The sequence below is a fragment of the Fusarium redolens genome (assembly GCF_020744475.1).
Source record: "Fusarium redolens strain MPI-CAGE-AT-0023 chromosome Unknown BKA55scaffold_35, whole genome shotgun sequence".
Taxonomy (NCBI): Eukaryota; Fungi; Ascomycota; class Sordariomycetes; order Hypocreales; family Nectriaceae; genus Fusarium; species Fusarium redolens.
Window position 1 is genome coordinate 176,350 of NW_025763698.1, and position 26,472 is coordinate 202,821.

The 26,472-nt window shown below is 48.0% G+C and overlaps 11 protein-coding genes across 11 annotated transcripts; 6 read left to right on the plus strand and 5 right to left on the minus strand.

Annotated features, from left to right (window-relative positions):
• Positions 1–684: 684 nt before the first annotated feature.
• Positions 685–1,632, minus strand: BKA55DRAFT_657484 (uncharacterized protein; the record flags this gene model as incomplete). Its single annotated transcript, XM_046197485.1, has 1 exon — positions 685–1,632. The coding sequence occupies exon 1, from the start codon at positions 1,489–1,491 to the stop codon at positions 685–687; it is 807 nt and encodes a 268-aa protein (XP_046041187.1). The 5' UTR covers positions 1,492–1,632.
• Positions 1,633–1,930: 298 nt separating this feature from the next.
• BKA55DRAFT_744549 (uncharacterized protein) lies at positions 1,931–3,378 on the plus strand (the record flags this gene model as incomplete). Its single annotated transcript, XM_046201600.1, has 6 exons — positions 1,931–2,108; positions 2,175–2,245; positions 2,302–2,513; positions 2,565–2,661; positions 2,733–3,024; positions 3,110–3,378. The coding sequence occupies exons 1-6, from the start codon at positions 2,075–2,077 to the stop codon at positions 3,376–3,378; spliced, it is 975 nt and encodes a 324-aa protein (XP_046041188.1). The 5' UTR covers positions 1,931–2,074.
• A 100-nt stretch (positions 3,379–3,478) lies between these two features.
• BKA55DRAFT_586571 (NADP-dependent oxidoreductase domain-containing protein) lies at positions 3,479–5,069 on the minus strand. Its single transcript, XM_046194579.1, has one exon. It carries the CDS (start codon positions 4,858–4,860, stop codon positions 3,718–3,720), a length of 1,143 nt encoding a protein of 380 aa, XP_046041189.1. The 5' UTR covers positions 4,861–5,069; the 3' UTR covers positions 3,479–3,717.
• A 533-nt stretch (positions 5,070–5,602) lies between these two features.
• On the plus strand, positions 5,603–6,355 carry BKA55DRAFT_720721 (uncharacterized protein; the record flags this gene model as incomplete). Its single annotated transcript, XM_046201000.1, has 3 exons — positions 5,603–5,674; positions 5,752–5,898; positions 5,950–6,355. The coding sequence occupies 3 exons, from the start codon at positions 5,603–5,605 to the stop codon at positions 6,121–6,123; spliced, it is 393 nt and encodes a 130-aa protein (XP_046041190.1). The 3' UTR covers positions 6,124–6,355.
• A 1,642-nt stretch (positions 6,356–7,997) lies between these two features.
• On the minus strand, positions 7,998–10,629 carry BKA55DRAFT_586572 (fungal-specific transcription factor domain-containing protein). Its single transcript, XM_046194580.1, has 3 exons — positions 10,278–10,629; positions 8,510–10,233; positions 7,998–8,455 (listed from the first exon to the last, which is right to left on the minus strand). Exons 1-3 carry the CDS (start codon positions 10,469–10,471, stop codon positions 8,223–8,225), a joined length of 2,151 nt encoding a protein of 716 aa, XP_046041191.1. The 5' UTR covers positions 10,472–10,629; the 3' UTR covers positions 7,998–8,222.
• Positions 10,630–10,860: 231 nt separating this feature from the next.
• On the plus strand, positions 10,861–12,618 carry BKA55DRAFT_586574 (uncharacterized protein). The gene has a single exon (XM_046194581.1). It carries the CDS (start codon positions 10,956–10,958, stop codon positions 12,528–12,530), a length of 1,575 nt encoding a protein of 524 aa, XP_046041192.1. The 5' UTR covers positions 10,861–10,955; the 3' UTR covers positions 12,531–12,618.
• Positions 12,619–12,714: 96 nt separating this feature from the next.
• Positions 12,715–14,386, minus strand: BKA55DRAFT_530142 (fungal-specific transcription factor domain-containing protein; the record flags this gene model as incomplete). Its single annotated transcript, XM_046189126.1, has 3 exons — positions 12,715–13,417; positions 13,470–13,938; positions 13,993–14,386. The coding sequence occupies 3 exons, from the start codon at positions 14,384–14,386 to the stop codon at positions 12,715–12,717; spliced, it is 1,566 nt and encodes a 521-aa protein (XP_046041193.1).
• Positions 14,387–14,794: 408 nt separating this feature from the next.
• BKA55DRAFT_681739 (Isochorismatase-like protein) lies at positions 14,795–15,470 on the minus strand (the record flags this gene model as incomplete). The annotated part of the gene is made up of 1 exon (XM_046198268.1): positions 14,795–15,470. The coding sequence occupies one exon, from the start codon at positions 15,468–15,470 to the stop codon at positions 14,850–14,852; it is 621 nt and encodes a 206-aa protein (XP_046041194.1). The 3' UTR covers positions 14,795–14,849.
• Positions 15,471–16,244: 774 nt separating this feature from the next.
• On the plus strand, positions 16,245–17,608 carry BKA55DRAFT_720731 (uncharacterized protein; the record flags this gene model as incomplete). Its single annotated transcript, XM_046201001.1, has 3 exons — positions 16,245–16,322; positions 16,379–16,856; positions 16,962–17,608. The coding sequence occupies 3 exons, from the start codon at positions 16,245–16,247 to the stop codon at positions 17,444–17,446; spliced, it is 1,041 nt and encodes a 346-aa protein (XP_046041195.1). The 3' UTR covers positions 17,447–17,608.
• A 1,184-nt stretch (positions 17,609–18,792) lies between these two features.
• On the plus strand, positions 18,793–22,496 carry BKA55DRAFT_657506 (uncharacterized protein). The gene is made up of 6 exons (XM_046197486.1): positions 18,793–19,088; positions 19,139–19,604; positions 19,666–19,796; positions 19,851–20,167; positions 20,931–21,116; positions 21,167–22,496. Exons 1-6 carry the CDS (start codon positions 18,908–18,910, stop codon positions 22,382–22,384), a joined length of 2,499 nt encoding a protein of 832 aa, XP_046041196.1. The 5' UTR covers positions 18,793–18,907; the 3' UTR covers positions 22,385–22,496.
• Positions 22,497–23,482: 986 nt separating this feature from the next.
• BKA55DRAFT_720733 (uncharacterized protein) lies at positions 23,483–25,493 on the plus strand (the record flags this gene model as incomplete). Its single annotated transcript, XM_046201002.1, has 2 exons — positions 23,483–23,569; positions 23,620–25,493. Exons 1-2 carry the CDS (start codon positions 23,530–23,532, stop codon positions 25,491–25,493), a joined length of 1,914 nt encoding a protein of 637 aa, XP_046041197.1. The 5' UTR covers positions 23,483–23,529.
• Positions 25,494–26,472: the final 979 nt, after the last annotated feature.

Consider the following 26,472-nt stretch of genomic DNA (forward strand, 5'->3'; position numbering starts at 1 on the left):
ACCGTCACATAGCTCGTCGAAGGGACCGTAGCACGGATCCAACCTAGTGGCAACGGCCTCAGCGACAGCAGCCTAGACGTTCAACCACTAAATCTGCCACGACAACCGAGCACTGGAAGAGTTGCATAGCCATAGATATAAAATATCTACCTAGATGGGTTCAATAGCTAGAATGTGAAGAGACTTTTCACATGTCTTCCTCTTTAACTATATGAGTCTTGGAGATCACGTAAACAAGCCCAATGTGAGATGAACTTACGGTGCAGTGGCTTGCCAATTGTGGCCAACTATGCTTACTTGGGCAAAGACGGGGCCACGAGGATGCAAATAGGCTACCCATGGGAGTAACTAAGGGAGCTTTATCTGACAAAGGACGAGAACAACTTTCCATAGATCTATCTATTTGCCTAGTAGCCCTCTGATAGCCCACATTGATCTGTGGTTGTCCAGGCCGGCCTTGGAAGCGCATCAGAAACGTCACAATTGGCGAGATTACTAGAGATATCAATGCCATAAATCTCAAACAAGCAGGTAGAATCAAATACTGAGAGTTCCAAGCGACGATTCTATGCCTTTTATCTCAGCTGCTAGTGAAGTCACATGTTTACATGAGGCAGAATCCGTGTAATTCAGTGTCTGTAGCTCTTGTTTCTATGATACCTGTCTCCATTGCAAAATGGCCTTTTAAACCAATAACATTCCTGCGTCTGTTTTTATCATGGAACCCGATAGATTATGGTCCTTCATACAATACAGGTATGATTCTGCAACATCATGGACTTTGCCAACTGCCCCTGTCACAGCTCTCTCCGAGATAGCCTCCAGAGCTTTCTTGCGTTTCTCGGGGTCAGGATAAAAGTGGCTCATGAGGTCTGTGTCGACTGGGCCTAGACAGATGAGGTTGACACGCGTTGGCTTTAACTCCACAGCTAGACTTCTTGTCATGCCTTCCAAGGAGGAGATGTACGCGCCGATCGCATTCCAGCTGGGATAGGGTCTGTATGCACTGATGCCAGACGTGAACGTAATGCTGGATGCGGAACCTGACGCTAGATGCTTTGCGGCATATTTTGCCACCAACAAAGGAGCAAAGAAACGTATCATTCCAGCTTCCTTGATGAAATTGAAATCGACTTCGTTCAGCGGCCTTGGCGTGGGTCGATCGCCGGCAGTTACAACAACATGGTCGAGGTTGTTAGTTCCATTCGACGTCGACGCGCCGAAAAGCGCTTCGATGTTGGTCTCGAGAGACTTCTCTTGCTTCAGATCGCAGGGAAAGCCAATTATATGACAGTTTGCGTCGGGGCAGTAATCTCGCAAATGCGATACAGCAGCGTTTATTCGGTCGATGTTTGAGCTCGAGATAATGACAGAAGCAGCTCCAGAGTCAATGCAGGCTTCAGCAACCGCCAAGCCAACACCAGTGGTGCCGCCAATAACGAGGACACGCGTCCCTACAAGCTTGGAGGTATAGTGAGGATGAGTGGACATTTTGGAGAAGGGGAACGAGGAAACAAATCTTTCCAGATAAGCTTATTTCGGGCGCCAGGAGAGAACATATGATATCGGTATTCGCTGACAGCCTAAGGGGCTTGTGCGGTCACAAAATGCTCCCCGTAATACATCTTAGAGGCATAAGTAGTTAATAAACGCCCTTCAACGCCATGCTTAGAAATCCTATTCAGCGGTCAACCTTGCAGTGGAGTCGTACATCCCGGAATGCCGAGTGATTTTTTATCTAACGTTATAGATACTCTACGCTCTGAAAACTTATCTGGCTGGCACGCATTCTCCATCTGTGACAGCCCGCAAACTCCGCTCTGCTCATCCCGCTTATGTCGCCGAGACCACCGGTGAGAGGCGTGGCTGAAGCAAACTCCGCTTGCTGCAACATACAAGTCGTCCTGTGATTATAAAGCATCTGAATCATCCCGATTTGCTTTCCATAAATCCGCTGTCACATACGTCGATGTGCTCAATGGTTTCTCATATATCTTCCGATAGAGTTTAAGTCCCATTACGTGGTGCCTGCAAAAGCCTCGTTTTTATAATCGCCCACATTTTGGCACTCAACATGGTAAAAATTGCCATTGCAGGGGCTTCTGGACGTATGCTACCTTGTAAACTGTACAGTCTTCTATCTCGGTAGCTAATCATTCTTGCCCGTGATTTAGAGCTGGCCCGTGAGGTCTTGGATGGACTCGTTGAGACTGGTAAACACGAGATAGTTGGTCTAGTCCGGAAGGTACTGCTCCATTGGGACCGTGCCGAAACTCGAAGAAAACACGGCTAACATTGCAGGATCCCACGTCACTTCCAACACTTTCTGGGGTTCAGTGGGCGCAGACAAACTATGAAGATAGGTCAGTGTTGGCTCGTCTTCTCAGCGGCGTTCACACCGTCCTGTGTTTCTTCATAGCCCACAAAGACCCAGAAGGAGCCACCCAGAAGCGTTTGATCGATGCTGCCCTTGACGCAGGCGTTAAGCGATACGCTGCCAGCGAGTGGTCTATGTAAGGGCTCGAATAAGTTGGGGCTCCACGGTAACTAATCGCGGGAAATAGCGGCATAAAGCTCGAAGAAATCAGAGATACCGTGCCATGGTACGCCAGTAAACTCGGTGTCCGCACGTATCTGCAAGAACTAAACCGGGAAGAGAAGGTAAACCATGAGCTCCCGCCAAGTCACAATTAACTTGATCTATCTCGCACCTGCTGACACAGATATTGCAGGTCCTGGAGTACACTTTGTTCCACCCCGGACTGTTCATGAACTACCTTGGGTATCCTCATCAGACAACCAAACACCTCACCCTCTTTCCAGTCATTTTCGACCTCAAGGATATGCGCGCCATCGCAGATCAAAACCACCTACAGAGTAAAGTGACATACACGGCTGTTCAAGACATCGTGGCGGTCGTTGCTCGTGCGGTGGAGTACGAAGGCGAATGGCCTACAGTGGGGGGTATCGCAGGAAATGAAGTTACAGTCGCAGAGCTCATAGAGCTGGGAGAGAAAGTACGAGGTAAGTGTGTGTGAATCATGTCATATGGTTAAAAGGGGTGAACAATTTCTCCACGCCACGGCACTAACTGCTATGAACTCTGCAGGGGAGTCATGGACTATCGAATGGGTTGAGGCGGACGACCTTCAGGCAGGCGTCCTGAAAACAAGCTGGTTGCCACCTTTGCCTGACCAAACCATGGCTGATTTTCCAAAGGGCCAGCATGAGGCGTTCAAGAGGGACATTGTGATAGGCACATTGATCGCGACCGCCCGAGGGGCATGGGCGGCGACAAATGAGTGGAATCAGCTACTGCCTGACTATAAGTTCATAGGTCTGGAAGCATTCCTTCAGGAAGTCTGGTCGCGTGAATAAAGGGAAGCCCCAGCTAATAGCTTTGACTCGATTGAACAGTAGCTAGCCAAGATATTCAACTGTACGACAGAGAGAAAACATTGTCTTGCTCCTGACCAACCCCGTCCGTGCTCTTGCATCAGCCTGCCAAAGACTACATATCACAACCACTAGTCGTACACGCTCTGCAGTGATGGTTGCGCCCCCTGATTTCTCGACCATGTACTCTACAACATGATAGCTGATCGTGAATCTTAATTGTCACGCATCATCTCAACAAAACGGTCGCACCCTTAGATCATGGTGGATTGAGGATATACAGAAGCTAATGATAACACTTATATCTCGAGTATCGCCATGTCAGATATAGCCCATAGCTGTCGACGTCTTCTTCCAAGCTATCTTTCCGCCAAGCAAGGACTCCATCATAGGGGTTGATTGCCCAGTCTCCCGGGGGTCTTCGCCAATGAAATCCAGCGGGAAGCCAAGATCGAATGATTTGATGCTTTCAATGTACTTGACTTGATCATCTGTCAATCTGATGCTCAGTGCCTTGATGTTGTCGTGGAGATGCTCGACTTTCCGACCACCGACAAGCGGGAATACATGCGGCGCCTTGTGCATCACGTACGCGAGTGCAACCTGCTGAATGCTCGTTTTTCCGTGCTCGGCAGCCACCTTTTCCAGCGCGTCGCTCACTCTGAGAGCCTCTTCGCTTTGCTGGCTGCCACGACCTGTTGGATCAGACTCTTGACGAGCCGCCCGTTGCGCCCTTGTCTGAAGTTGGCCACCGCCGAGGACATCCCAAGGGCACAGCGCCATGCCAAAGTGTCGTGCCATGGGAATGATGTCACGCTCGAAATCTCGATGCATGAGGTTCCAGCGACCTTGGTAGACAGAGAAGGGAGTTTTGCCGTGCGCTTTCGCGTACGTGTTGGCTGCTGAGACAACCCAGGCCGGGGTGTCGGAGACGCCGAGGTAAAGGACTTTGCCTTGTTCGACGAGGATGTGGAGCGAGTCCATCAGTTCCTCAATCGACGTCGACCAGTCCCACCAGTGTACGTAGAGCAAGTCTATGTAGTTCGTCTGTAGCTTTCGGAGTGAAGCCTCAACAGACAACCGGAGGGATTTCTTGTGATTTCCAGCGTAGTTGACAGTCTTTCCCAAGCCAATCTCCCATCCACGAAAATCGTTTGTAAACTTGGTCGCCACAAACATGAGATCCCGATTGTTCCTGGCCGCCATCCATCTTCCCAGATACAGCTCCGAATCCTCATCTTGGTAGTTGTTGGCGGTGTCGATAAAGTTGCCGCCAGCATCGGCGTATGCGTCCAAAAGTTTGAAAGACTGCTCCTCGTCCATTGCACCCATCCAAGAAGCCCATGACACGCCAATAGACATGGCCCCCAACGCGAGTGGTGACACTCTCACACCCGCAGTGCTGGCCAGGATGCGATAGCGACCTAGCTCAGTCTTGGGCTCTGGTGGAGTTGGAAAAGCCATGGCTGATGCGGAACAGGCTTATTGCAACTCTCTGAGTGGGCAAGGACAGGGAAGAAGATGATCAGGAACAGAGGAGTTTGGATTGACTTGGAAGGAGTAGTGTGCATTGACATGTGCGACGTATTTATGCCAAACAGACGACACGGCACTGTCAGAGAACATTATCGAAAGTTTGTGAAGATATGCTTCGACAATAGAGAACAGGCCACTAGCTCATGATTTATCACGGTTAGCTTTCCGGAGACGCTAACCAATGCAACTGGATGACGCACTAGCATCTGCAGCGATAACGGGGCCAATCGACGCACCAGGGTCAACGCTAATGCAACCTACTTACGCACCATTGCCGGGATGAGCACCTAATGCACAACTCTATTTCCGGATTCTCTGGACAATGTGGAAACAATCACCGCCAATATATCGTCGGAAGTTGCTTCTTCTCCATGGTCACTTTGGGCAGTATCGATTCGGTCCGTCACCCTGCTCTATCCCTTTAGGCGGCATAGCCCTCCAAAGCGGTCACAACAGGGGGTTTCTTGCCAATCACAGTATATTAATCATGTTGTACATAATTGGCTCGTATCGACAAGCCCTATCAGTACCGATATATGTGCATGGTTACTTGCAATAAAAGTCGACCCGCTACAGTAGGTTGACACGTCTTTTCACTCTACCCTAAGGCAAGCTTGTGTAATTATCTTGTACATGGGGTCAGGTGGGGCAAAATACGCACTGGAGGGCGATGTCGACTACAGGGATAGGCCCGAACGCCAACAGTGACGCAAGCAATCTCCTGTCTCGGGCAGGAATTTTTGTACGTAAAATGAGTTGGATGTCACGAACTGACAGTTGATAGAACACTTTATATGCATTTTCCAACATATTCCTCAGCTTCTTGTTCCATTGAATGTCAGCAAGATGAAGTTTACGCACTTATACTTGCTCGGCCACTTGTTTGTGTCGACGAACGCTGCCGGCCTCGGACATCAAAAAGATGATTTGCCCCTCCATCGCGATGGGACGAATTGCCAGCAGTCTGTACGTGTGGAATGCTAAATAATACAAAAAGCCTTTGTCTAACTAGACTAGTGCGAGATCTTGGCCTCCGAGCTTCCCGGCAGGCTGCACTACGACGACTCCGATAGCAACTTCACAATCTGGGACCAGAAGCAGCTGGAGACTATCTATGTCTATTACGTCAAGCCTGCATCTGCCAACGAAGTTTCTAACATCTTGCAGGTTCTTATAGATAAGTTGGCATAGGGGGCTTTACCCTTAGCAGTAGCACATCCATACTCGCAGCAAAGTATAAATAGGCCCTAGATCAGGTACTAGAGTATGAGGTGAGCATCCCGTTCTTGCAGAAACGGGGTAGGTTGGCACGAAATTGCCCAGAACTATTAGAGGCCACAAACTCCTGGCGTCAAAAAAGAGGCGAGACAAAGATTGCGTTTTAGTTTGTTCAAATGTGCGTAATGGGTTGCTAGAAATCACCGTAAGAAGAAGCTGAAGTATGAATTGCTTGACAGAGTGGCCGATCATCCTGTAGCCATCAGGTACCACGATGTACATCCTTTCCAAACATACATGCAGGTTGAAAGCAGGTGAATTGCCGGAGGGCCAGGTACCCAGAGGACAAACTCTCTGTGGTGTCCATGACTGACATTGATAGTCCTGGGTAGCTCCTTCAGATTTTTGCTCGGCATGAAGCACCTGTAGTGTTAGGAATATCCTGTTCCCACTCGGCTAGCCGCAGTTTCAAGGATTCTCGGAGTACTCTGTATATCCTTCGTACTCCCCGCATAGTTAGCGCCCACACAGACTGCTCCACCTGTCACCCAGTTGCATCAGTGCGTTGTCTAACCTTAAGCCAATTGGACCTTTCTGTTGTGGAATGCCGAATGGCCCTTAGCCCCACTTACCCATGATCGGCTCTTGTGCACCAGAGCGGCCGAGCACGGTTGATATTATGGGAACCCATTCCTATCAGTAGATTAATCGAGCCATTTTCCTCGTTCCTAAGGCTACAATTACACTTCTGTGTAGCATAGTGACGACATCCGGGATAACCATGTTGGGGTCCGGATTGAAAGTCACATTGCTCGCGACATGAGCAATACCTGCGACACCTGCATTGTATTTGTCAAAATATGTTTTATTTAAGGCTGGGGCAATGTTAAAGACCTTGGACTGCTACATTGAATGCTACAGGTGCTGAAAAGTCTTTGACGATGACTAATTCGACCTTGTCTTTCCTAAACTTATCCTCCCAAAGGTTAAGCAAGCCTCCCACTTTTCTGATATCTCGAACCGTTCCTCAGATAATAAAACCAGCTTCTAGTAGCTGGTCGGCGACGTGTGAGCCGATGTAGCTATTGATGCCAGTGACGAGAACGATGGATCCGGAGGGTAGAGGTGAGGACATGTTAATAATATGCATGATAATATCAAGAATGATTGGGTTCTCTTAAGTAGGAAGGCTTGGATTTAATGATATACTCTTAGGGGTCGCTGATGTGGTGATATGCTTATAGATGCAAATGCCTAATTCCGCCGTTGTCTAATTTTGCGGAGTTTGATGCACCGGCGGGATTAGCTATACTGATTTTTAAGACGCCGAATCAAGTGTAAACAGCGTCGGGATCGGCTCTTTAGATCCTGGAAGTATAATGAGGGGCTTGGCGATGGGGAATCTAGCTGGGCAGCAGTAAGGCGGCTGCATTAGCGTCCATGCTTAATACTCAAACCCTTGACCCTTGTCAACTTGAGATCAGAGTCTAAACATGGGCTACGGCTTAGTATCACTGAGTTCTTAGAGAGTAAGCTAAATCGAATGATGCCGAAGTCTTCGCAAACTAGTCCTAATATTAAAGCTCATAGTACCCGATAAACGTGGTCAATGGTGTTGTAAGACATCTTGTCTACTCATAACATGCCTCTCACAGTCCTGCAATGAGGGACTATTGCCACTATTTATGTATAAAATCATTGGCGGTTGAAACAAGCTCTACAGTCATTGTCTTTTCGATTGATCCTAGCTGACACTTAGGTGCCCGATGGGGATCTCTCAGATTGGTTTAGTAGTTTCAGGGGAACATGCGCTCTCTAGACAGATCATGGTGTAATATAAGGCTTAACTCGGAACAGTCAGTGCTTTGGATGAAAGCTAAGCTCCTTTATTATTCAGAACCAGATTTTAATAATTATGTCGTTGGAATCAACTCTTTCATCAGACCCTATGGGTCCTATATCTTGCTCGCGCCTTAATTGTACATAGATCGCTGAGTCAATGGATATGAAACACAGCAGGGCTGAAAAGAAAATTCAGTGAAATATAGCTGCTCTTGAAACGTGGTTCTTCCTTATCGGTATGGTCGATGGAGTAACTGAGTATTGCTCACAGATGGTGCCTCTTCATCCAGCGACGGAGTTGCGACGTTTATCCAGCCAAACAAGGGATCAATGGGCAGACCATACTCGAAATCCCCCATGGGAAACATATCGGATCCCGCGTTTGACCAGTCAAGAACAGAAAACGTGCTCTGAATTGTATCCAAGTCAAACGACAGGTCGCTTTGCCTGACAGAACTTGATTCTTCAAAATGCTCAATATCATGCGAGCGAATATTAGGGGGAGGTTTGGACATACCCGTCACCAAATTCAACCGGTTAGCCCCAATTAAGCGCCTGATACTGTTTGCCGGTTTTGCGACACCGGGGTTCGCTGTGCATAGTTCATCCAGGCATTCCAGACTGGACTTGAGCATCGCTAAATGATCGACTGTCTGGATCTGAGAAGCTGCATTACGGACATGTATCGTACACGCCACATATACCGTATACGCCAATACATAAGGAGCCCCATTTAGTCCATAGGTCGACTTGTAGACCGAGGATATGCTAGTGATGCATCTTGCTGCAATGGTGCATTGCTCCCATGACCGACCTGACGTGACAGTCGATCGAAGATGACCATCTGAGATGAAAGGCCGGTGAACAAGAATGATAAGAGAGTGATAGACGTTATGAAGGACCATGATATTTGGAGTTTGAATCGTAGCGCTAGTTGATAACCATGGCTGAAAATCTAGCTCTGATGGTAGCTTGTCTCGCCATCCCTGCAAGGCTTGCTCAATCTTGTGGAGATCGATCTGAGCATTTGAGAACGTGGCCCCAACCACATAAAAGCGATTAATTATTGTCGTCATTATCTTCGAGAGAAGGCACAGCTGCTGGAACGTTGAAACAGAGTGTCTGGGGATTGCACCAGCCATATTTCCACCAAGACCAGATGAGGAGCAGCCTGTGACCAACGTCGAAGGATAAAATGGCTCCATTTCTTCATACATGTCGAGAAACTCGCGAGAGACTTGCGAGTCACGTAGATTGATAGCCACTGGGCGACCCATATAGAGACTCTGGAGTTTATCGCAGACAAAAGCGCCCCAGAAAACCCGTCGCCGGATCTCAATTTCTTCGGGGTTGTCTGTTGTCTGCTTTGGATCAAGATGAAGACCAAGATCATAAACCATTCGTAATGCGTATCCTGTATATAGCCAGCCTTTGGACGTCTCTCCGCGAGCATTATACGTCGAGCCCAGGAGGACAAGTCCCACGATCGTTGAGATATGTGGTCTAGTGAGGAGAGAGTCGCTGCTAAGAAGCTCATCACAGCGCTTGAAAAAACGACGGCCAACGCTGGATGGATCGTCTGGGTCGTCCCTAACGTCAGGTCGCGGAGAGAACTTGCTACAGCATGCGAATATCGCATTGAGCATGAAAGCGGAGCAGTACGGTCCGGAACACTCCAAGTCCCGCATGACAGCCGGCCGATATGTGAGAAGAAAAGTGTGATGCTGACGAGCCCAGTGCAAATTTAGGAGATGAAGTGCAAGTTCTGTTGGCTCTCCAGCAATTGTTGCATGTCTGGTAAGTTGGTGCTCGAGGTGTCTTTGTAAAGCGGCATTGGCTATCAGTTCATTCTTGACATGTTCTGATGACGTTGCTTGGTGAGATGATGGTGTTTCTGTAACATTCCTTGCAGGATTGTGTAAAGCAGATGATGGACCGAAGCTGTTTGTTGTGCCAGCATCATCGACAGATATGAAGTTGGCAATGTTTAACTCGTCATCTGATGAAACTATTGGTGTAGTGGCATTTCTCTCGATAGGTTGACTTGTGACCTTTCGTGATGAAGCCTCTTCTGCAGGGCCAGTCTCAGTAGAGTCTAGCAAGCTGACAGCCCCATCTTCATCAACGGCTGCGTTGAGTAGTTTCTCACGTTCCTCTGAACTACTTCTCTTGAGAGTCAACAGGAACACTTTAAGAGTTGCCAGGTCCCGTTGCAATTTGCCAATCTGAGAAAACGTAGGTCTGCCACTTGTTAGACTAATCAAACTCCATGCGGCAGGACGTACCGTTTTCGTGGAGTTTCTCTCCGATAGACACATTCGCGTTTCTGACTGACACAATTTCCACATTCAGGCCTTGCAGCGTCGCAACGGATCTTTTTGGTCCGACAGGCCGTACACGCTTTTGCTAACGACCTGGGTTGTCGTTGACTGGGTCCATCGTCTGCCACCATTATCACGTCATTGTCCCGAGAAGACATTATGCAAGGTTTCGCAAAACAGTGGGGTGAGAATGATACGATTGATATGATAAGATAGTTGCAGAGAGGGCCTTCAGGGACGCACAACTGCAGGAGAGTTTCAAGCAGTAACTGAAGTTTGTAGGCCCGGAGAAGAAAGCTCCGAGTGGAATGTGGAGTTCTTGTCTTTGCCGAAGTAACCGAGCCATCACTCGGAGAATCAGTCTCCGTGGTGTCTTTCAGCTTCTCCACTATCAGCCACACTCTTCCAACAATGGGACCAATTGGAAGCAGTTGCAGAGTGGCTTGGTTGTCGTCTCGGAGGATGAGTCCCCGCGTCTTGAGTGGCGTAATCGCGACAACAGCATACTTCAAAAGCTTTCAAATTATTATATAAACTCTTCCATATACCACAATTAATCTTCCATCTTCACAACTAGAAGTCAATTTCTCGATACCTCAGCCATACTGATTCGCTTCTTCTAATCATCCGCCTCACGTTACCATGCCTCTTCCCAAACAAGTCGGTGTCCTGGTTGTAGGCAGTGGCAACGCCGGGTTTGCAGCAGCTCTCTCAGCAGCTCAGAACGGCGCAGAAAGTGTCCTGCTGATCGACAAGTGCCCCGAGAACTGGGTCGGTGGAAACTCTTATTTCACCGCTGGCGCCTATCGAATTGCCCATGGCGGACTTCAAGATGTCCTGCCAATCGTCAACAACGTCTCCCGGGAACAAGCTGAGAAGATTGATCTTGCTCCTTATACCGAGAAAGACTTTCAAAACGATATGGACAGAGTCTGCATGGGACGTTCAGACCCTGAGCTCTCAAAGAGCCTTATTCAGAACTCCAATGCTACCATCAAATGGCTTGCTGCAAATGGGATCCGATTCCAACTTTCCTTCAACAGGCAAGCATATGAGGTTGATGGGAGGATCAAGTTCTGGGGTGGTATGTGTATCAAGACCGAAGATGGAGGCAAGGGTCTCATTCAGGACTATCTTGCTGCCATCAAGAGACACAATGTCCAAGTTTCGTGGTCAACTGGCCTGACGGGATTGAAGAAGCACTCTTTCGATGACGGCTATGACGTTGATGTCTCTCTTAATGGTGTCAAGCGCACATTGACCGCTGGTGCAGTCATCTTAGCTGCCGGCGGCTTCGAGTCAAACCCTCAGATGCGAAGTCAATTCCTTGGACCTGGCTGGGACTTGGCCATGGTTCGAGGGACACCTTACAACACTGGCGATGTTTTGGGACTGGCTATCCAACAGCTTGGCGCGCAGGCTGTGGGTAACTGGTCAGGTTGTCACTCTGTTGCTTGGGATGCGAATGCTAACCCCAACACGGGTGATCGAGAAGCTTCCAACGAGTACACCAAGTCAGGATATCCTCTTGGTCTCATGCTCAATATTGATGGTGAGAGATTCGTTGATGAAGGTGTCGATCTTCGAAACTACACATATGCCAAGTTTGGTCGAGCTATCCTTCAACAACCCGAGCATCTTGCTTTCCAGGTCTGGGATTCCAGAACAAGCGGTTGGCTCCGATCAGAAGAGTACCGTGAGGAACGTGTTGAGCGCATTACTGCCAATACTCTGGAGGAGCTCGCCGACAAGTGCGCAGAACGCGGTCTTCGAAACAAGGCTGTCTTTATTGACACGGTTCATGATTACAACGAAGCAGTCTATGCTCACCGTCGCGAGAACCCCAATGTCAAGTGGGATCCTGCCATCAGAGACGGGCTGTCAACGCAGTCTTCCGCGAAGAAGCTTGCTTTGGCCAAATCTAACTGGGCTCTGCCTTTGGACAAGGGACCTTATGTGGCAGTCAAGGTTACTTGCGGTGTCACGTTCACATTTGGTGGTGTCAAGGTTGACCCTCAAACGGCTCAGTTGATCCATGGTTCAACTGGTTGTCCAGTGCCAAACATCTATGTTGCGGGAGAGATGGTGGGAGGCCTGTTCTACTCCAATTACCCTGGTGGAAGCGGCCTGACTTCAGGTGCTGTTTTTGGAGCCAAGGCTGGAAAGGAGGCTGCGAAATCTGTTGCGGGCGGCCAATCAATCACAAGTCGCCTATAGACTAGTCTTGTGAAATATGGATTTTGTTAAAAAGAATCTTGGGCTGTAACATCTTTTTAGCATCTCTTATAATTTAACTTAAGTTCGGGTGGCCTGTCTCTCGTGTCACTGAATTAATAATATTGAAGGTTATGCAAAAATGCTATTTGCACTGAAGTGAGCTTGGCTGCTAACAAAGGTCTACCTACACAATCAGAAAACTCACCTCGGGACTTCTCAGAATCTCCAACCAGTTCAGCCCTTCCGGAGCTTTGGCCCGTTCCCTCCAGATAAGCTCAAGTGTTTCCATTGCGGTATACAGAAAACCCCATGGAAACAGACGTGACTGTCTCCTCATTCTATCCATAATCCACGCTTGCTGACCAGGATCACTCGACTGAGCTCCAGCAATGAACGTTGGCCAAAAGGATGTCTTGAAGTTGGGATCCTCGTCAGTGATATAGCGGAGATGTAAGATGAGCCCGTGCTCGAGATCCAGTTCGGTGTTTTCTGGCAGAAAGCTCCTCACAGAAGGAATGGCGTATATGATGTATAGACAACATGCCATCTGATGTGTATATCCTGTGTGTATCCGGCTTGAGATATCAGTGACCTGACGACCAAGAGGAACTTGCTGGATATCCCGAGACCACGTTTCGACGTTGAATGTCATGGCTTCCATGAATAGTTCGAAGCCTTTCGCGGCCGCGCCCTCCCTATCATGGCTATTGGCTGTCTGCCTTTGCAAGATTATTGCAGTAGACCAAAGAATCTGAAGGATTTCAGCAGGGCAGCAAATGAAACTGTTGCGGGCGGCATAATGGATAGCAGATGATGCGATTGTTGTGTTGAGTGCAAGAGAAGACTGCGGAATCTGGTCCATGAAGGTCAAAGCAAACACATAGAAGCTGACACATCAGTTAATGGCACGCCGTCTCTAGGAACAAGAACAGGGCTTACATGTAGCAATCCGATATAACAAAGTCCTTGAGCATCTCGCCCACGCTAGTAGCCGGCTGAGCATAGCTTAGCAACCAGCCGATTCCGTCGAGATGTGCCTTGGATCCATGTTTCCCCGAGTCGATCATATCAGCGGTGACGAGAAGCATAGCAGCTGTCAATACCATATCGCGTCCCTGGGTCTCCAGGTCCTGAAATGCCATGCGAAGAAGATAAAGGGCTTTTTGTTTAGCCGCCAACGCATCGAGCATAGCTCTTCGAGATGGATCCCAGTTGTTATTGACGTGATTTGGTGTCACCGGCCACTTGTCCGTGTTTGGTCTTAGAACATTCGACATATGCAGAGCTGCGGCAGTGATCATGGTGTATTGTAGGACGGGGCTGCAGAATCCCATGGGTAATAATCTCGGGAACGGATTGTGCCCAGGTAGGTCTATTGCTACAAGCTGAGGGCAAAGTCCATTCGCAACTGGTTATCATTGGTTAGCAAAGAGCGTACGTAGTCCAACAGGGGGCGACAAACAATACGATAAATAATAATGATCAGTTGAGCTCATATCGCTGAACAAAGGATCCGTTAAGTTACCACAAAGTTGTAAACTACCACTAAGATCCAGATCCCGGGAAGAACCACTGCTCATATTTTGATTGGCAGTGGTTACAGTAAGGCTGGTTGCATCCGGTTTCGACTGGCTTTCTATACGATGATCCAAGGTGTCTTTAGGTAAAGGCATCTTTTTGCCAGCCAACTTGCCACGGCTTGCTACAGAATCCGTCCATCTCCACAGGTTACCATATCCAAGACATTCTTTGCCCAACGATATGCACTTGCGACAAGAGGGAACGGACCCGTCACAGCGGAGTCGTTTTTGCCGACAGTTGTGACATCCGTTTGGGTTTGTGCGTTGTGAACCCATGCAGATCTGTCCTGAACATAGACAAAAGCTGGTAAAATTAACCTTGCTGTAGCTATCCTGGTTGAGGTTACTAGAAATCCGAGGGTGAGAGCTCTAATGAGGAAGAGGATGAGAAATCTCCAGCTTGCTGCAGATCCAGTCCTCCGTAACAGCCCCGGTTTTCTTTTGTGGAGAAAGCTTGAACCAGTAGCATCGAACCAACGGATATAACAACCTGGATATGTTAAACCCGTCCAGAAGATCCATCGCAACGTCACGCATCTGCTACTACTGATTCAATTACGGGATTTTTATAATTGCTGATATTCTAAAAATAGAATGCGGCTTATTTTATTGGACTCTTTACTCCTCTGAGATTCTAACGGTACTTTTAGAGAGATGTTTCCCACCCCTTGGTCCTGCTTTGTTGAGATTTCTCTGATTCTGGACTTGTCATAAGTCGTACCAATCTCACTTCTACAGCTCAAGCATTCCGAGATGCTTCAAATTCCTTCCGAAACTCTGCAGCAATTTTCACGTGACCCCTAGAAGGAATGATCTTATCCAAGATGACCCGGTGAAGGTCCCCATCCCCATCAGCACAAGCGTCGCTGATAACCGTTGTTGCAAATTCAGCATCCGTTGCTGTAACTGCAGTTCTTAGAACACAGCCAGAAGTGCTCAAGCCAGTGAGGACAAGAGACTTGATTCCCTTCTCCTTCAAATATGCAAGTAAGCCTGGGGATTTGAGCGCCGAGATATGTCCCGGGACCCGGTAAAAGGTGAGCTCGTCATTGTCATCGGTCCGAAGTTCAGCTGGTTCGGGTTGTTCCACGTTCTTCATAATCTCCAAGAGACCTTGAAAGCGATCGACGCCTTTGCAGGCCGGAAAGGGAGTGCCGTTTGCGTCGACAAGGCAGTGAATAACGGTGATGTTTTGAGCCTTGGCCCAGTTTCGGAGCTCAACCGCGACCTTCAAGGCTGGTTCAGCGGATGGACCAGCAACCTTCTCAACGAAGAGGGTGTACCAATCAAGAAGAAGAAGAGCTGTCTCAGAGGGCCCGTAGGCGCTCGGGGAAGAGGTGTCAAGGGTAGTGGTGGACATGGCGATGTTAAAGTTGATTGCTTAGTGCTGAGTTAAGACAAGAGTTGAGCTTGGAGTATATTATCAACCAGCGGTAGAATCTGAGTCTTATATACTCCGCTGAACTTAGCACATTAACACTGCAGGACTATCAATGGACTGAGATATAGTTAATTCGGCGATATGTGCAGTTAACCCCGTCTGGCGTTATGAGGTTATCCCCACTCGGTGCCGATTCGGCAAAGCGTTTTCCTGCCAAGACCTCACTCTAGGGTACACACTACCAGGGACCAGTGCCATTATATTCCAAAACTGTATTTAATATAAAGCTGATTATATATACATTTAAGCAAGGTTAAAAGAAATAATATGGATATAAGTAATCTAGGGCTTATATTAGCACTAATATTTATAACCCCAATAACTTATATAATACAGGTCTCTTATTACCTAGAAAATGGACCCAAAAGCCTCCGCGGAAGGTTTAGAATCAGCTTACAAATATATGATATCTGCAATATACTATGTTATGCTGTTCTTGTACTGTATTAAATTCCATTCGGCTCAGGGTCCCCAATCAGAATGCAAAGAACCATCCGGTGCTATCTCCACAGACAGCATCGGAGGATATTCGTACATGTTGGTATAGTCCGTCTGCTGTCTATTGATCTTGAAGCTATAAGTAGCGACCTAGTTCCAGAGATTCACTATCATTCTTCCCACCAATTTGACGCTACGTAAAAGCTTGCTTCCAGAGCCAAGAAGAAGCCTTTTTATCCATCACAACTAGACGACATGGCAGGGTTGAAAGAAATCGCCGTCATTGGTGGCACTGGTGCACAAGGCATGCCAGTAGTACAAGGTCAGAATGCTGTGATATAAATAAGGTTTCAATCTTGTGCTGACACCCGGTGGAAGCTTTATCACAGAGTGGACGCTACTTAGTCAGGGTCTTGACTCGAAATCCAAAGTCTTCCCGCGCTGAGAAGCTCGCCGCCCTACCAAATGTGTCCCTTATTCAAGGTACTCAAGAAAACCAACAAGATCTACACCGCGTCTTCAAAGGCGTGTATGGTGCCTGGGTAAATCTCGACGGTTTTACTCTAGGCGAAAAAGACGAGCTCTTCTACGGCTTCAGGGCCTACGAGATTGCGAGGTCTGAACATGTGCAGCACTATGTTTGGGCGAATATCGAATATGCCTTGGGCAACGCAAACTTTGACGAGAGTTACCACTGCGGACACATGGAGTCCAAGGGGAGGGTGGGCAAGTTTATTCTCGCACAAGGTCAAGAACCTATGAAGAGTACGCTTTTCAGTACTGGTCCGTATATGGATATGCTCATAGATGGCATGTTCATTCCTAAGAACCAGCCTGATGGATCCTTTGCGTGGATTAATCCGGCCCGTAAGTTTCTTTCCATGTTTTCACCCCCTTCGTCTTTGAACGGTATCTGCATTCTTCGAGGGAAGTCCGAGGAACTCGAAGTATCTGGCTAATATGGATCAATAGCAAGCCACGTGAAGCTCCCCTTGATTGCTCTTTGCGACGTGGGCATTTACAACCTCTGGATCTTTGACAACCCATCTGAGTCGGCAGGCATTGATCTCTCTGTAGTGACAGATAATGTGAACTTCAAAGAGATCGCTGAAGCCTTTACAGAGGTTACCGGCAAACCTGCATCGCACCAGAGTGTGCCGTTTGAGTCATATGCACCTCTCGCAGAGCCTTACCCGGGTGCTTACGTCAACTGGTCCCTAGGTCCCGAAGCACCACGAGACGACTCAGTCATGAGCTGGCGAGACAATTTTGGTGCTTGGTGGCGGTACTGGGGTGATGGTATCACTCCATCACGGGATACAGAAATTCTCGATCGTATCTATCCCAATCGTATCAAGAGTCTGAGAGAATGGATGCGACACGTGGGATATGATGGGCCCCGTCCGGGGGGCGTCCTGAAGATGGTGGAAGATTGGGCTGGTAAAATGGCATCTTAGCCTTGTGTATACGCGACTATCGGATACGGGGTGGTTGAGACCTTGGCAGTCCCATGTTTTTGAATCGTGAAATATAGGATCAACTAACTTAGCTGAATAACTTTTCCCCTCATACTAGTATTCGACAATGTTTTATCAATGCGAGGGGTGGGAATATATTGTGTTTCACCACTCAATCAGGATATACTGACTGTACTTGAAGTTCTTCCGCCTTGGCTTTAACTTTATGGCGGCATTCTCATGCTGAGAGAACCGAGAATTAAACTCAATACCTAATGCTCCTAAGTTCATAACAAGGCCAGTTGTGCAAGCTTACTATCGCGGATGCCAATTAGGCTCTTGGACCTGAAAATAACGGAATCTGCACTTCCGCAGTGGGTTAGCTGTGGCATTCAGCGGCTGTTTCAAAGCTTGCAGAAGCTTAGGCAGTGTTGTTCCAGCCCACGCATGATTTCAAGGTACGAGGACACTAACTTGTTTATGACGGGCTGGACTGGTGTTGCCAAAGGCTGAGGCTTATCTGGTCATGAATCAGTCTTTATTGACCTTGCGCCCATGTTCCCAGATTGATTGGTTCGGCCTGTGTGGAGTCTTGCATATGAAAGAGAACGCCAATGAGCATCCCAAACCAAATCCTCGGTTACATCGGCTAGACATTCAACAGCAGGGATCTACTCAAGTTCGGATGATAAGGCGCATTGAAAAGGTACAAGCGCCGTTCAACATGTCATGATCCGAGGTCAATGTGCAAGGGACAGATCTTGGGAGGATTAGGCGAAGGAAACTGTCAAAATGATGCTAGCGATGCTGGTACCGAGTAAATTCTGCATTTCGGGAATGGCTAGTCTCTTCAAAATCCATCATTAATGCCAAGACCACAGGAGCGGAATTAAGACAGAAATCAGCTGTGGCTTGGTAGACGCCTTCGAAATCATGATCTCTAACAGCGAGTCAAGACCAAACACCGACGGAAAGCCCCCTTTTGAAAAGGTGGAAATTAACTGGCCTAGGCTAGCTTCAGCCCTTTATCAGTCGAGTGCTGAAGTTTTTTTTTTTCCAGATGATTTGTCGAACAGATAACTGTCAAACTCTCAAACGAGGCTTGTCACCAGCAACGCGCTGCAGCCAGTAGTATGTCCACTACGCCAACAAGCGTAAACTCAAAATTGGCGGTTAATCTGCAACGGTCGAGTTATCTATTGGAGCTAAGACGAGATAACGATAGAGCGTGCTTCTTTTAGGTATGGTCGTATCCGGGGAAAGCTATCATGGCTGGTTGACGAGTCAGTTGTCCTGCAGACAGGTTCAGCTCTCGTCCTCGCGGCCATTCAAAATGCAGATCCCATCCTGCGTGCATGAGATTTCCCCCATTCTTGCTGTAGCAAAAATTCTCGACTGTTATTTCCCATCATTTTGATACAATCTTTATGAATTGGCGCTGCAACAGCGCGTGCTCAAATCATGGCTGGACTCCAACCTAATATTTGGGCTGGTGTTGCGATCCCATGGCTCGCTGCTTTGACGTCCCTCATTCTTCGTGTCTGCGCCCGGCGCATGACCAAGATGAGCTGGTGGTTTGACGATTACTTCACCATACTGGCGTTTCTGTTCGCGACGGGGTACTGCGGTATCATGGTTGAATGTCGGTGACAATCCCGTCTTGGCTTTTGGTTGAGACTTACACTGATATAGGGACCCTACATACATATCTCGGAGTGAACATTCCCGACTCAATGCCTACCGATGAACGTGAGGCAATTCTTCAACAAGCACGATTTCTGGCCTACTTCAACTCCCTCTGCTACGCCTCATCAATCGCTTGTTCCAAGCTCGCCATCTTATGTCTGTATTGGCGCCTGTTTCGCATTTCATCCATTCGCATTCCAATCATGGTCATGCTTGTTATGGTAGTCATCTGGATTATCATCAGGACATTTATGCTTACATTTCGTTGCGTCCCCGTCCAGTCCCTTTGGGACTACACTATTACAGACAAGGTCTGCAACATCAACAGCGACCAGTTCTTCCTGGGCACCATCACGACTCATTTTATTATGGACATCGCTATCTTGGCCTTACCTATTATTGAAGTATTTAGACTGAGACTCCGAACGGGTCAAAAGCTAGCAATCGGCGCTCTGTTCCTTCTCGGTACCATGTAAGATCCCATGTCCTCCCACTTACATCATCCCGAACTATTTGACTGACCTTTGGTCCAGTGTCTGCTTTGCATCTATGTTTGTCCTAGTTGAACTCGTCAACTACCCCGATAACACAACACAGATGCCTCATGACTATGCCATGTTCTGCATTCTGGGATCTGTTGAAGTCAATATCGCCATTGTCTCTGGTTAGTAGATACCTCTGTCCGTCATCTTATCCGATTATTAACTAGCTGTCACAGCATGCTTTCCTCTTCTTCGTCCAATCTTTGTTCATGTTCTCCCTTCCAGTTTCCTCAGTTCGTATGGAAAAAGCAGCCAGCCTATCAGCCGACCGAGCAATGCTATCAAGCTCACAACACTTATCCGGACAAATAAAGACAGGGAAGCGGATGAAACAAGCTCAACGCATCAATTGGCTGACCTTGAGAACGGACTGCATTATCATTCTGGTGACGTGCAACGTCCCGAAGGAGTGCATACTATGATCTTGAGTGAACAGTCGGGCTCTGGTCCTGAAGATGACGCGCCGGGAATCTACGTGCGAAATGACACGGTCGTGGAGATTAAGCAAGCTGAAACTAAAGGCTTTTATCGGCTCGAGTAATTTATATAGAGAACCAAGAGGCTTTATAACACCACTTTCGGGACAAATGACATGATATTCCACCAGACCGTTTTGATGATCACTGTTCTTCATGCGGCTCCTGTCTTGTTCTGGTACTACGTGAAGGGACCAGGGGTCAACAGCCCGTGCTACCGAGCTAATACCCTTGATGTCAGTTGGTGACCCATTGTTCCACGGCACTTCAGCACTCCAAGTGGAACCCTGCGGTCCCGAGGTTCTACGACATAGCGTCCAGGAGCCTACGGCCGCTCGGATGGATACAGACTTAAAATTCGTAGTACGACGAATTAGTGATGTTATCATCTTTTATACTTTCTAGAAATATTAAAATGAAATTATACGGGTAACGTTCGTGCGTTGACTTATGGCATGAGACCTTGAATTAAACTCTCTATGGCCGAAAGTCCCGGATGCTACGTCGGTAGTTCCCACGGCGCCCTGACAATCTCTTCTGATCGACAGCACTACGTAGTGGGCTGTGCGTTCGTGCCGGAATTTTTAAATGAGAAAGTCATATTGCGTTATTCTGTCGACCTGCTGATTCGCTGTCTCGTGCGACGTGCAATGGAAACTTTGGACTAGGCTGGTGTCACAAGGAGGTAAACATACCGATCAGCCGCGCATACTTAAGTCTCTCCCCCTCCGTCCTTTCTCGTAACTCATCATTCACCTTCAATTTATTGACAAGATGAAGTTGAATAATTTTCTCCCCTTCTTTGCCTATTTGGCAGGCCATGGTGCCCTCGCAACGCCCAAGCAGGATACCCTTGAGGTCGACGTCGCCATCGTTGGTGGTGGCGCAACTGGTGCTTACGCTGCAGTCAGGCTGCGAGAGGATTATGGCAAGAAGGTCGTGGTGATTGAGAAGCAGAACAGACTCGTGAGTTGCCTTTCTACAGAGTACATATGGGATTGCTGATGCGTTCTTAGGGTGGCCATGTCCATGCTTATAAGCCGGGCCCCAACGAGAGACCGATCAACTACGGAGTCCAAGCTTATCTCGACCGAAAGACAACCAAGGCTTTCTTCAAGCGATTCAATGTTGGACTCATCTCTCCTGATGTGATCAGCTCCGCGGAACTTTTATTCGCTACCAAGGACGTTGATTTCAACACCGGAAAGAAGGTTGATCCTGACTACGGTGCTATCAACTCCACTGTCGCCCTGGCCGCGTATGCTGCATTGGCCGCCAAGTATCAACCTTGGTTCGAGAACGGCTACTTCAAGAAGGGAGAAGTCCCTGAAGACCTCCTTCTTCCCTTTGGCGAGTTCCTTGAGAAGTACCGTCTTGGAAGTGCGCTTTCTATCCTGCGCACTCTTATCTGGCTCTCTGACGCGACTCATACTCCGACTTGGAATGTCATGGCTGTCGTTGGAGAGCCTCAGCTTGCTGCTTTCGGATTCGGTCTTGCTGGTCCTACATTTAAGTGGCCAGAGACATATTCCTCGGAGACACTCTATGACCGAGTCTATGACTTGATCAAGGATGACGTTCTTCTTGAAAGTACAGTCGCCTGGAGCAAGCGAACTTCTCAGGGCTCAGAGCTTGTCGTGCAGACACCCTCTGGCAAAAAGAACATCAAGGCCAAGAAGGTCCTCTTTGCGGCAACTCCATCACCCGATAACGTTGGTACTTGGGATCTTGATACCAAAGAGAAGTCGCTCTTCTCCAAGTTCTCCTGGGAGACGCTGTATGTCGGCGTCGTCGGCAAGACAAGCCTACCCAAAGATGTTGCAGGCATTCGCGACACGCCCGACAACGCCACTAACTTCTATCTTCCACGAGGTAACTTTGTCGATGCCTACACTCGTGCGGGTGAAAAGGATCTCTGGACAACCCGTGTCCTTGGTCAGGCCAACCTGACAGCTCAGAAGGCCAAGTCTCTTATCAAGCAAGTCTTCACAAACATCGACAAGGCAGGCACTTACGATGTGACAACTCCTGATATCGTTGCCTTCGCATCCCATGGCTTGACTGTTCCCAAGGTCTGTGCTCAGGAGCTTGAGGGTGGCTTCTACAACAAGATTTACGCCCTCCAGGGACAGCGCAACACTTTCTGGACCGGACTCACTTGGGCGCCTGACTACACTCCTATTCTTTGGGACTTCACTGAGAAGCTGTTCCCCCAAATCCTGTCCGGCCTTTGAGAGTGGCTTGTTGGCAGGCTGGGAAGGAGTGAGATTCACTACTTGGATGCTTTATTTAGACCGCCAGTCTAGAGTTCTATTCACTTTAATACATTGTTTTATACAGATTTACACTGGCACTCGCAACTCATTTAACTTGCATACTCTAGCCTAACCATCTGCTAGTGACCCTGAGTTAGATTGATTTGCAGTTCTTTTGAGACATGGTTATGCCCTGAAGCTTAATATAGTATTGGACTTACGGGAGAATAGGGAACTCCAGTTTCTCGTGTTGACATCAATAAGGCCGTGCAATGCTTCCTCGAGAAGTCTGAACCATGACAGACATGTCATCGGAAATGACATGCCTTCATTGTCACTATCGGTCTAACTCCACTGCGGGATCTTAAAGTTGGGTTATGTAGCGATACGCCTACTGTAGCCATATTTTTCATCCGCTTCGTCCTCATGCCAAATACAGCGTATATACAGGACTTGACTCTGGTCCGTCTTCCGGCATAGCGACTGATAAGAACGGGTCGTAAGGGATTGCCCAGGAAATGATGTTATTCATGCGAAGCCACCACAATGACCATGAAAATATGCAAAGTTTGGAGCTGGTTGGAGAGGTAGTGGTAATTTGTAGACGGATCTCTCCCTCAGGGAGCAAGAAAACTTAGGACCTCAATCGTAAGTGATACAAAGATTTAGGTAAATTTAGTATAGACTTAGGAGACCTTAAGATTAGTTATTCCCATCACTTAGGATATATAGCAGCTGATAGTTGCATCGTGTGCCTTACCTCGTGAACTTAACCTCAAGAGGTCTAGAATCGAGCCCATTATCAGATTTACAGTACGACGAAAGCATCAGGTGGTATGAACGCTATGGCCAATAATAGTAGCCTAAAAAGGAGTCGCCATATTTGGATCCTCGGGAATGCAAGGGGCATTACTCCACTACAGACAATCGACTGGTCTAGAAAATATAGTAGGATTTATACGAGCCCACTAAGTGGATTTTTAGTCATGTTACCGAGATTAGAGTTCAATGGAAGGATATTCTATCAATTGCTATAAATATATATGGTACGTGTTGAGAAACACAAAACAACCAATCCTCTCTTGGGTCAATCAGCCCAATTTCGAGAGTTTTGTTCAGTCACAATGAAGTTCCTGGCAACCAAGGCGGCTGTCTTGACGCTAGGTATATAACCAGTAATTAATTGGCATTATCCCTGCTAACAGTTGCTGTAGCGCTATCCACAACATGCAACGCTCTCAAAGTGACCATCCTCGCAGATACCAACCGCGATGGAAAAGTCGACAAGAAAGATCTCGATGGCAGATCTTTATGGACCGCTAATCGAGGCGCTTTATTCTTAGCGAATATCGGCGATACTGGCCGTCGTTGTGCTAAGAAATGGGGACCAAGCGTCGACATCATCCCGAGCAATGAGGCTTATCTGGACCTCTGCAACGATGCTACAGATGACATCCAACGTAACCCAAAATATCTTGCGCCACTCAAAACTCTTCCCATATCCGGGTTGAGTCCATCTGCCAAGGGATCCATCCAAGTCACCGACAAAACAGCCGCAGCAAAAGTCCGAGTCTTCACCAAGAAGAGTAACAAGTGGACTTACGTATCAGGAGATTACGTGTTCACGGCTAAGGAGCTTTCATCGGGCCTCGAATTGGGTATTGATGCCCGCGATGTCCGTCGTCCCAAGGGCTGGGATGGCAATGCAAAGATGCAGTTCACTGTAACTGATGGTAAAACAAAAGCAACCGACACTGTTGCTGTCCGAGTTGCTCCAGTATTGACTCATCATCATGGGCAGGTGGCCCAACGTGTCTTTTCAACCGGCGTGAACGAGCCTGGTTCCAACCCTGTTCAGCAGCAGTTCGTCGATGATATCAAGCGCAATGTCGTCAATGCTGGTATAAAAGACCCCATCTTCCTCTTCGACAACCAAGATATCTGGACCCAAGACTTTTTCGAGCCCGGCTATTCTAGCATGCCTGGGCCGAACGGCCCCATTACTATCCGTATCATGATCCGATCAGCCCAGAGCTCCCGTAGATCCGGCCGCGACGCGTTCCATGAGCTCCGAAACGACAAAGTTGGCGCAGTTCAACATCCAGGTGACGGCGATACTATCGATTCCACCGGAAATCTGGAGACTATCCCCCCTTATAAGCACAATGGAAAGTCCTTCCCTCTGGGCAGAACAATCATGGGCGCTTGGGATGGAAGAGCCCCTCTCATGGTTGAGTTTCTCAAGGCTCAAGAGGTTCAAGATCCTCTGATCCTCGATACAAGCTGGTTGTACGTTGGCCATGTGGACGAATTCCTTCAGTTCTTGCCTGCCTATAATGAGCGTGGATGGATTGTCATGGTTGCAGATCCGCTCAAGGGTCTTGATCTACTGAAGAAGGCGTCCAAGGCTGGTCATGGAAATGTCAAAGCTGTTTCTCGTTCGCTTCAAGTAGAAGAGAAGAAGGAACAGTTGTGTCTCCCCAGACAGACTATCCAAGAGGCTCTCAAGTTCAAGAACTTTGACGCCATCCAGAAAAGCTCGGCCCTGCGCATTGAAGCCAATATCAACATTCTAAAGCGTGAGACTGGAATCACTGATAAGGATATCTTCCGAGTACCCATGCCATTCTACTACGCCGAGTTGGACAGTTGGTTATGTCCTGGACAGAAGCCATCAGACTCAAATGCGGAGGAAGATACCTCCAAAACGCCCCAAAAGACCTCAAGTAAGACCAGCATCACGTTTAAAGCCGCTATGGGACCTGGTTCCAGGGCCAAATCGATTGTGGAGGCAGGCACTCCAAAGACCTCATTGCAACGACGCGCGATTGATACTACTACCCAAGTTCTAGCTCTCTGGCCAGGCACTGTCAATGGATTGGTTCTGCCAGATCGAAAGATCCTTGCACCCAAGCCATGGGGCCCTGTGATCAACAAGCAGGACATCTTTGCGAAAGCTGTATCAGAGGTATATGCAAGCGCTGGGTATAATGTGACCTATCAGGATGATTGGTTTTCTCACTTCAAGATGCAAGGCGATATTCATTGTGGCAGTAATTCCTGGCGGGCTATAGATATTAAGTTTTAAAATCCCTTTACTTCGATTTAAGTATGTTACTGTTATATTTTATATACCTCCTTCATATAGGATTCAATCTTGCAGCCAACTGCAGAGCTTACGTAAGTCTTTAACTACTGTACTGAGACCAGGGATCACCATATCCCTTTTCAAGCTTTGCAATAGCCACTGACACAATTCCAGGGCTTTTGACACGGGACACTTGAGCTGCAAGACCATCCTTGGCATCTAGCAGGGCTGGTTAGCATTCGCCTGTGACTGTCTGTAAAGCCAACTCACCCCCAATTGCAAGGCTTGTCACTGCAGACACCATCAGGGTAGCTTTCTCTAACAAAGATCAATCCCTCTGCAGATCGAACCTATGACCCCTGGACCCAGCGATTGCAAGAACGGCGATCCCGCCGGCTGGGCATGTGGCCGTGCTACGCATATGCGCAGCGAAGGACTTGACAGCCATATCTTGATTTCCACTGGTGGCCTGGGCGGCGATTTCTCCCACGGCTTCACCTTTCTCCCTGCCGTAACTCAGTGCAAGGCTATCGACGCCATCTCCGTCCACCGCTACGCCAGCGTACCCGGCAAGTGGAGCGACAATTTGCCAAACTGGTTGAATCAGGCCAACGGAAAGAAGGTCTATCTCGAGGAATGGGGTGTCGATTCACAAAAGTACGATCAAAAGTCGGCATTTGTCTCAGAAGTGAACAACATGAACTCTGTTGGCTTGCCTAACTTGTACTGGCAACTACTTCCTCCATTGTCTGGAGGCTGTAGTTATAACCCAAAGAATGATGGTGGTGATCCTTTTGGCATCTTTACTAACTCTGGAGTTAACTTGGCTGGTCCGATAGATAGTGCTACCTCATCGGGGGTGCTCAGGACTGGACTAGTAGTCTCTATTGAAGATAGTAAGTAAATAAACTTATTTAATAAATTTTAAAATATTTTTAAGGTTTAATATATATACACGCTGAGCATAATATTACTTACT

Excerpts from the sequence above, each read along its gene's own strand:
- BKA55DRAFT_586572 (XM_046194580.1), bottom strand. The coding sequence starts at position 10,471 with ATGTCTTCTCGGGACAATGACGTGATAATGGTGGCAGACGATGGACCC. Across the intron at positions 10,234-10,277 it reads AGAGAAACTCCACGAAAACG|ACCTACGTTTTCTCAGATTG; the intron begins GTACGTCCTGCC and ends AACAAGTGGCAG. Across the intron at positions 8,456-8,509 it reads CCGGTTGAATTTGGTGACGG|AATCAAGTTCTGTCAGGCAA; the intron begins GTATGTCCAAAC and ends AGCATTTTGAAG.
- BKA55DRAFT_586571 (XM_046194579.1), bottom strand. The coding sequence starts at position 4,860 with ATGGCTTTTCCAACTCCACCAGAGCCCAAGACTGAGCTAGGTCGCTAT.
- BKA55DRAFT_586574 (XM_046194581.1), top strand. The coding sequence starts at position 10,956 with ATGCCTCTTCCCAAACAAGTCGGTGTCCTGGTTGTAGGCAGTGGCAAC.
- BKA55DRAFT_657506 (XM_046197486.1), top strand. The coding sequence starts at position 18,908 with ATGGCTGGACTCCAACCTAATATTTGGGCTGGTGTTGCGATCCCATGG. Across the intron at positions 19,089-19,138 it reads CTGCGGTATCATGGTTGAAT|GGACCCTACATACATATCTC; the intron begins GTCGGTGACAAT and ends ACACTGATATAG. Across the intron at positions 21,117-21,166 it reads TTGAGAAGCAGAACAGACTC|GGTGGCCATGTCCATGCTTA; the intron begins GTGAGTTGCCTT and ends ATGCGTTCTTAG.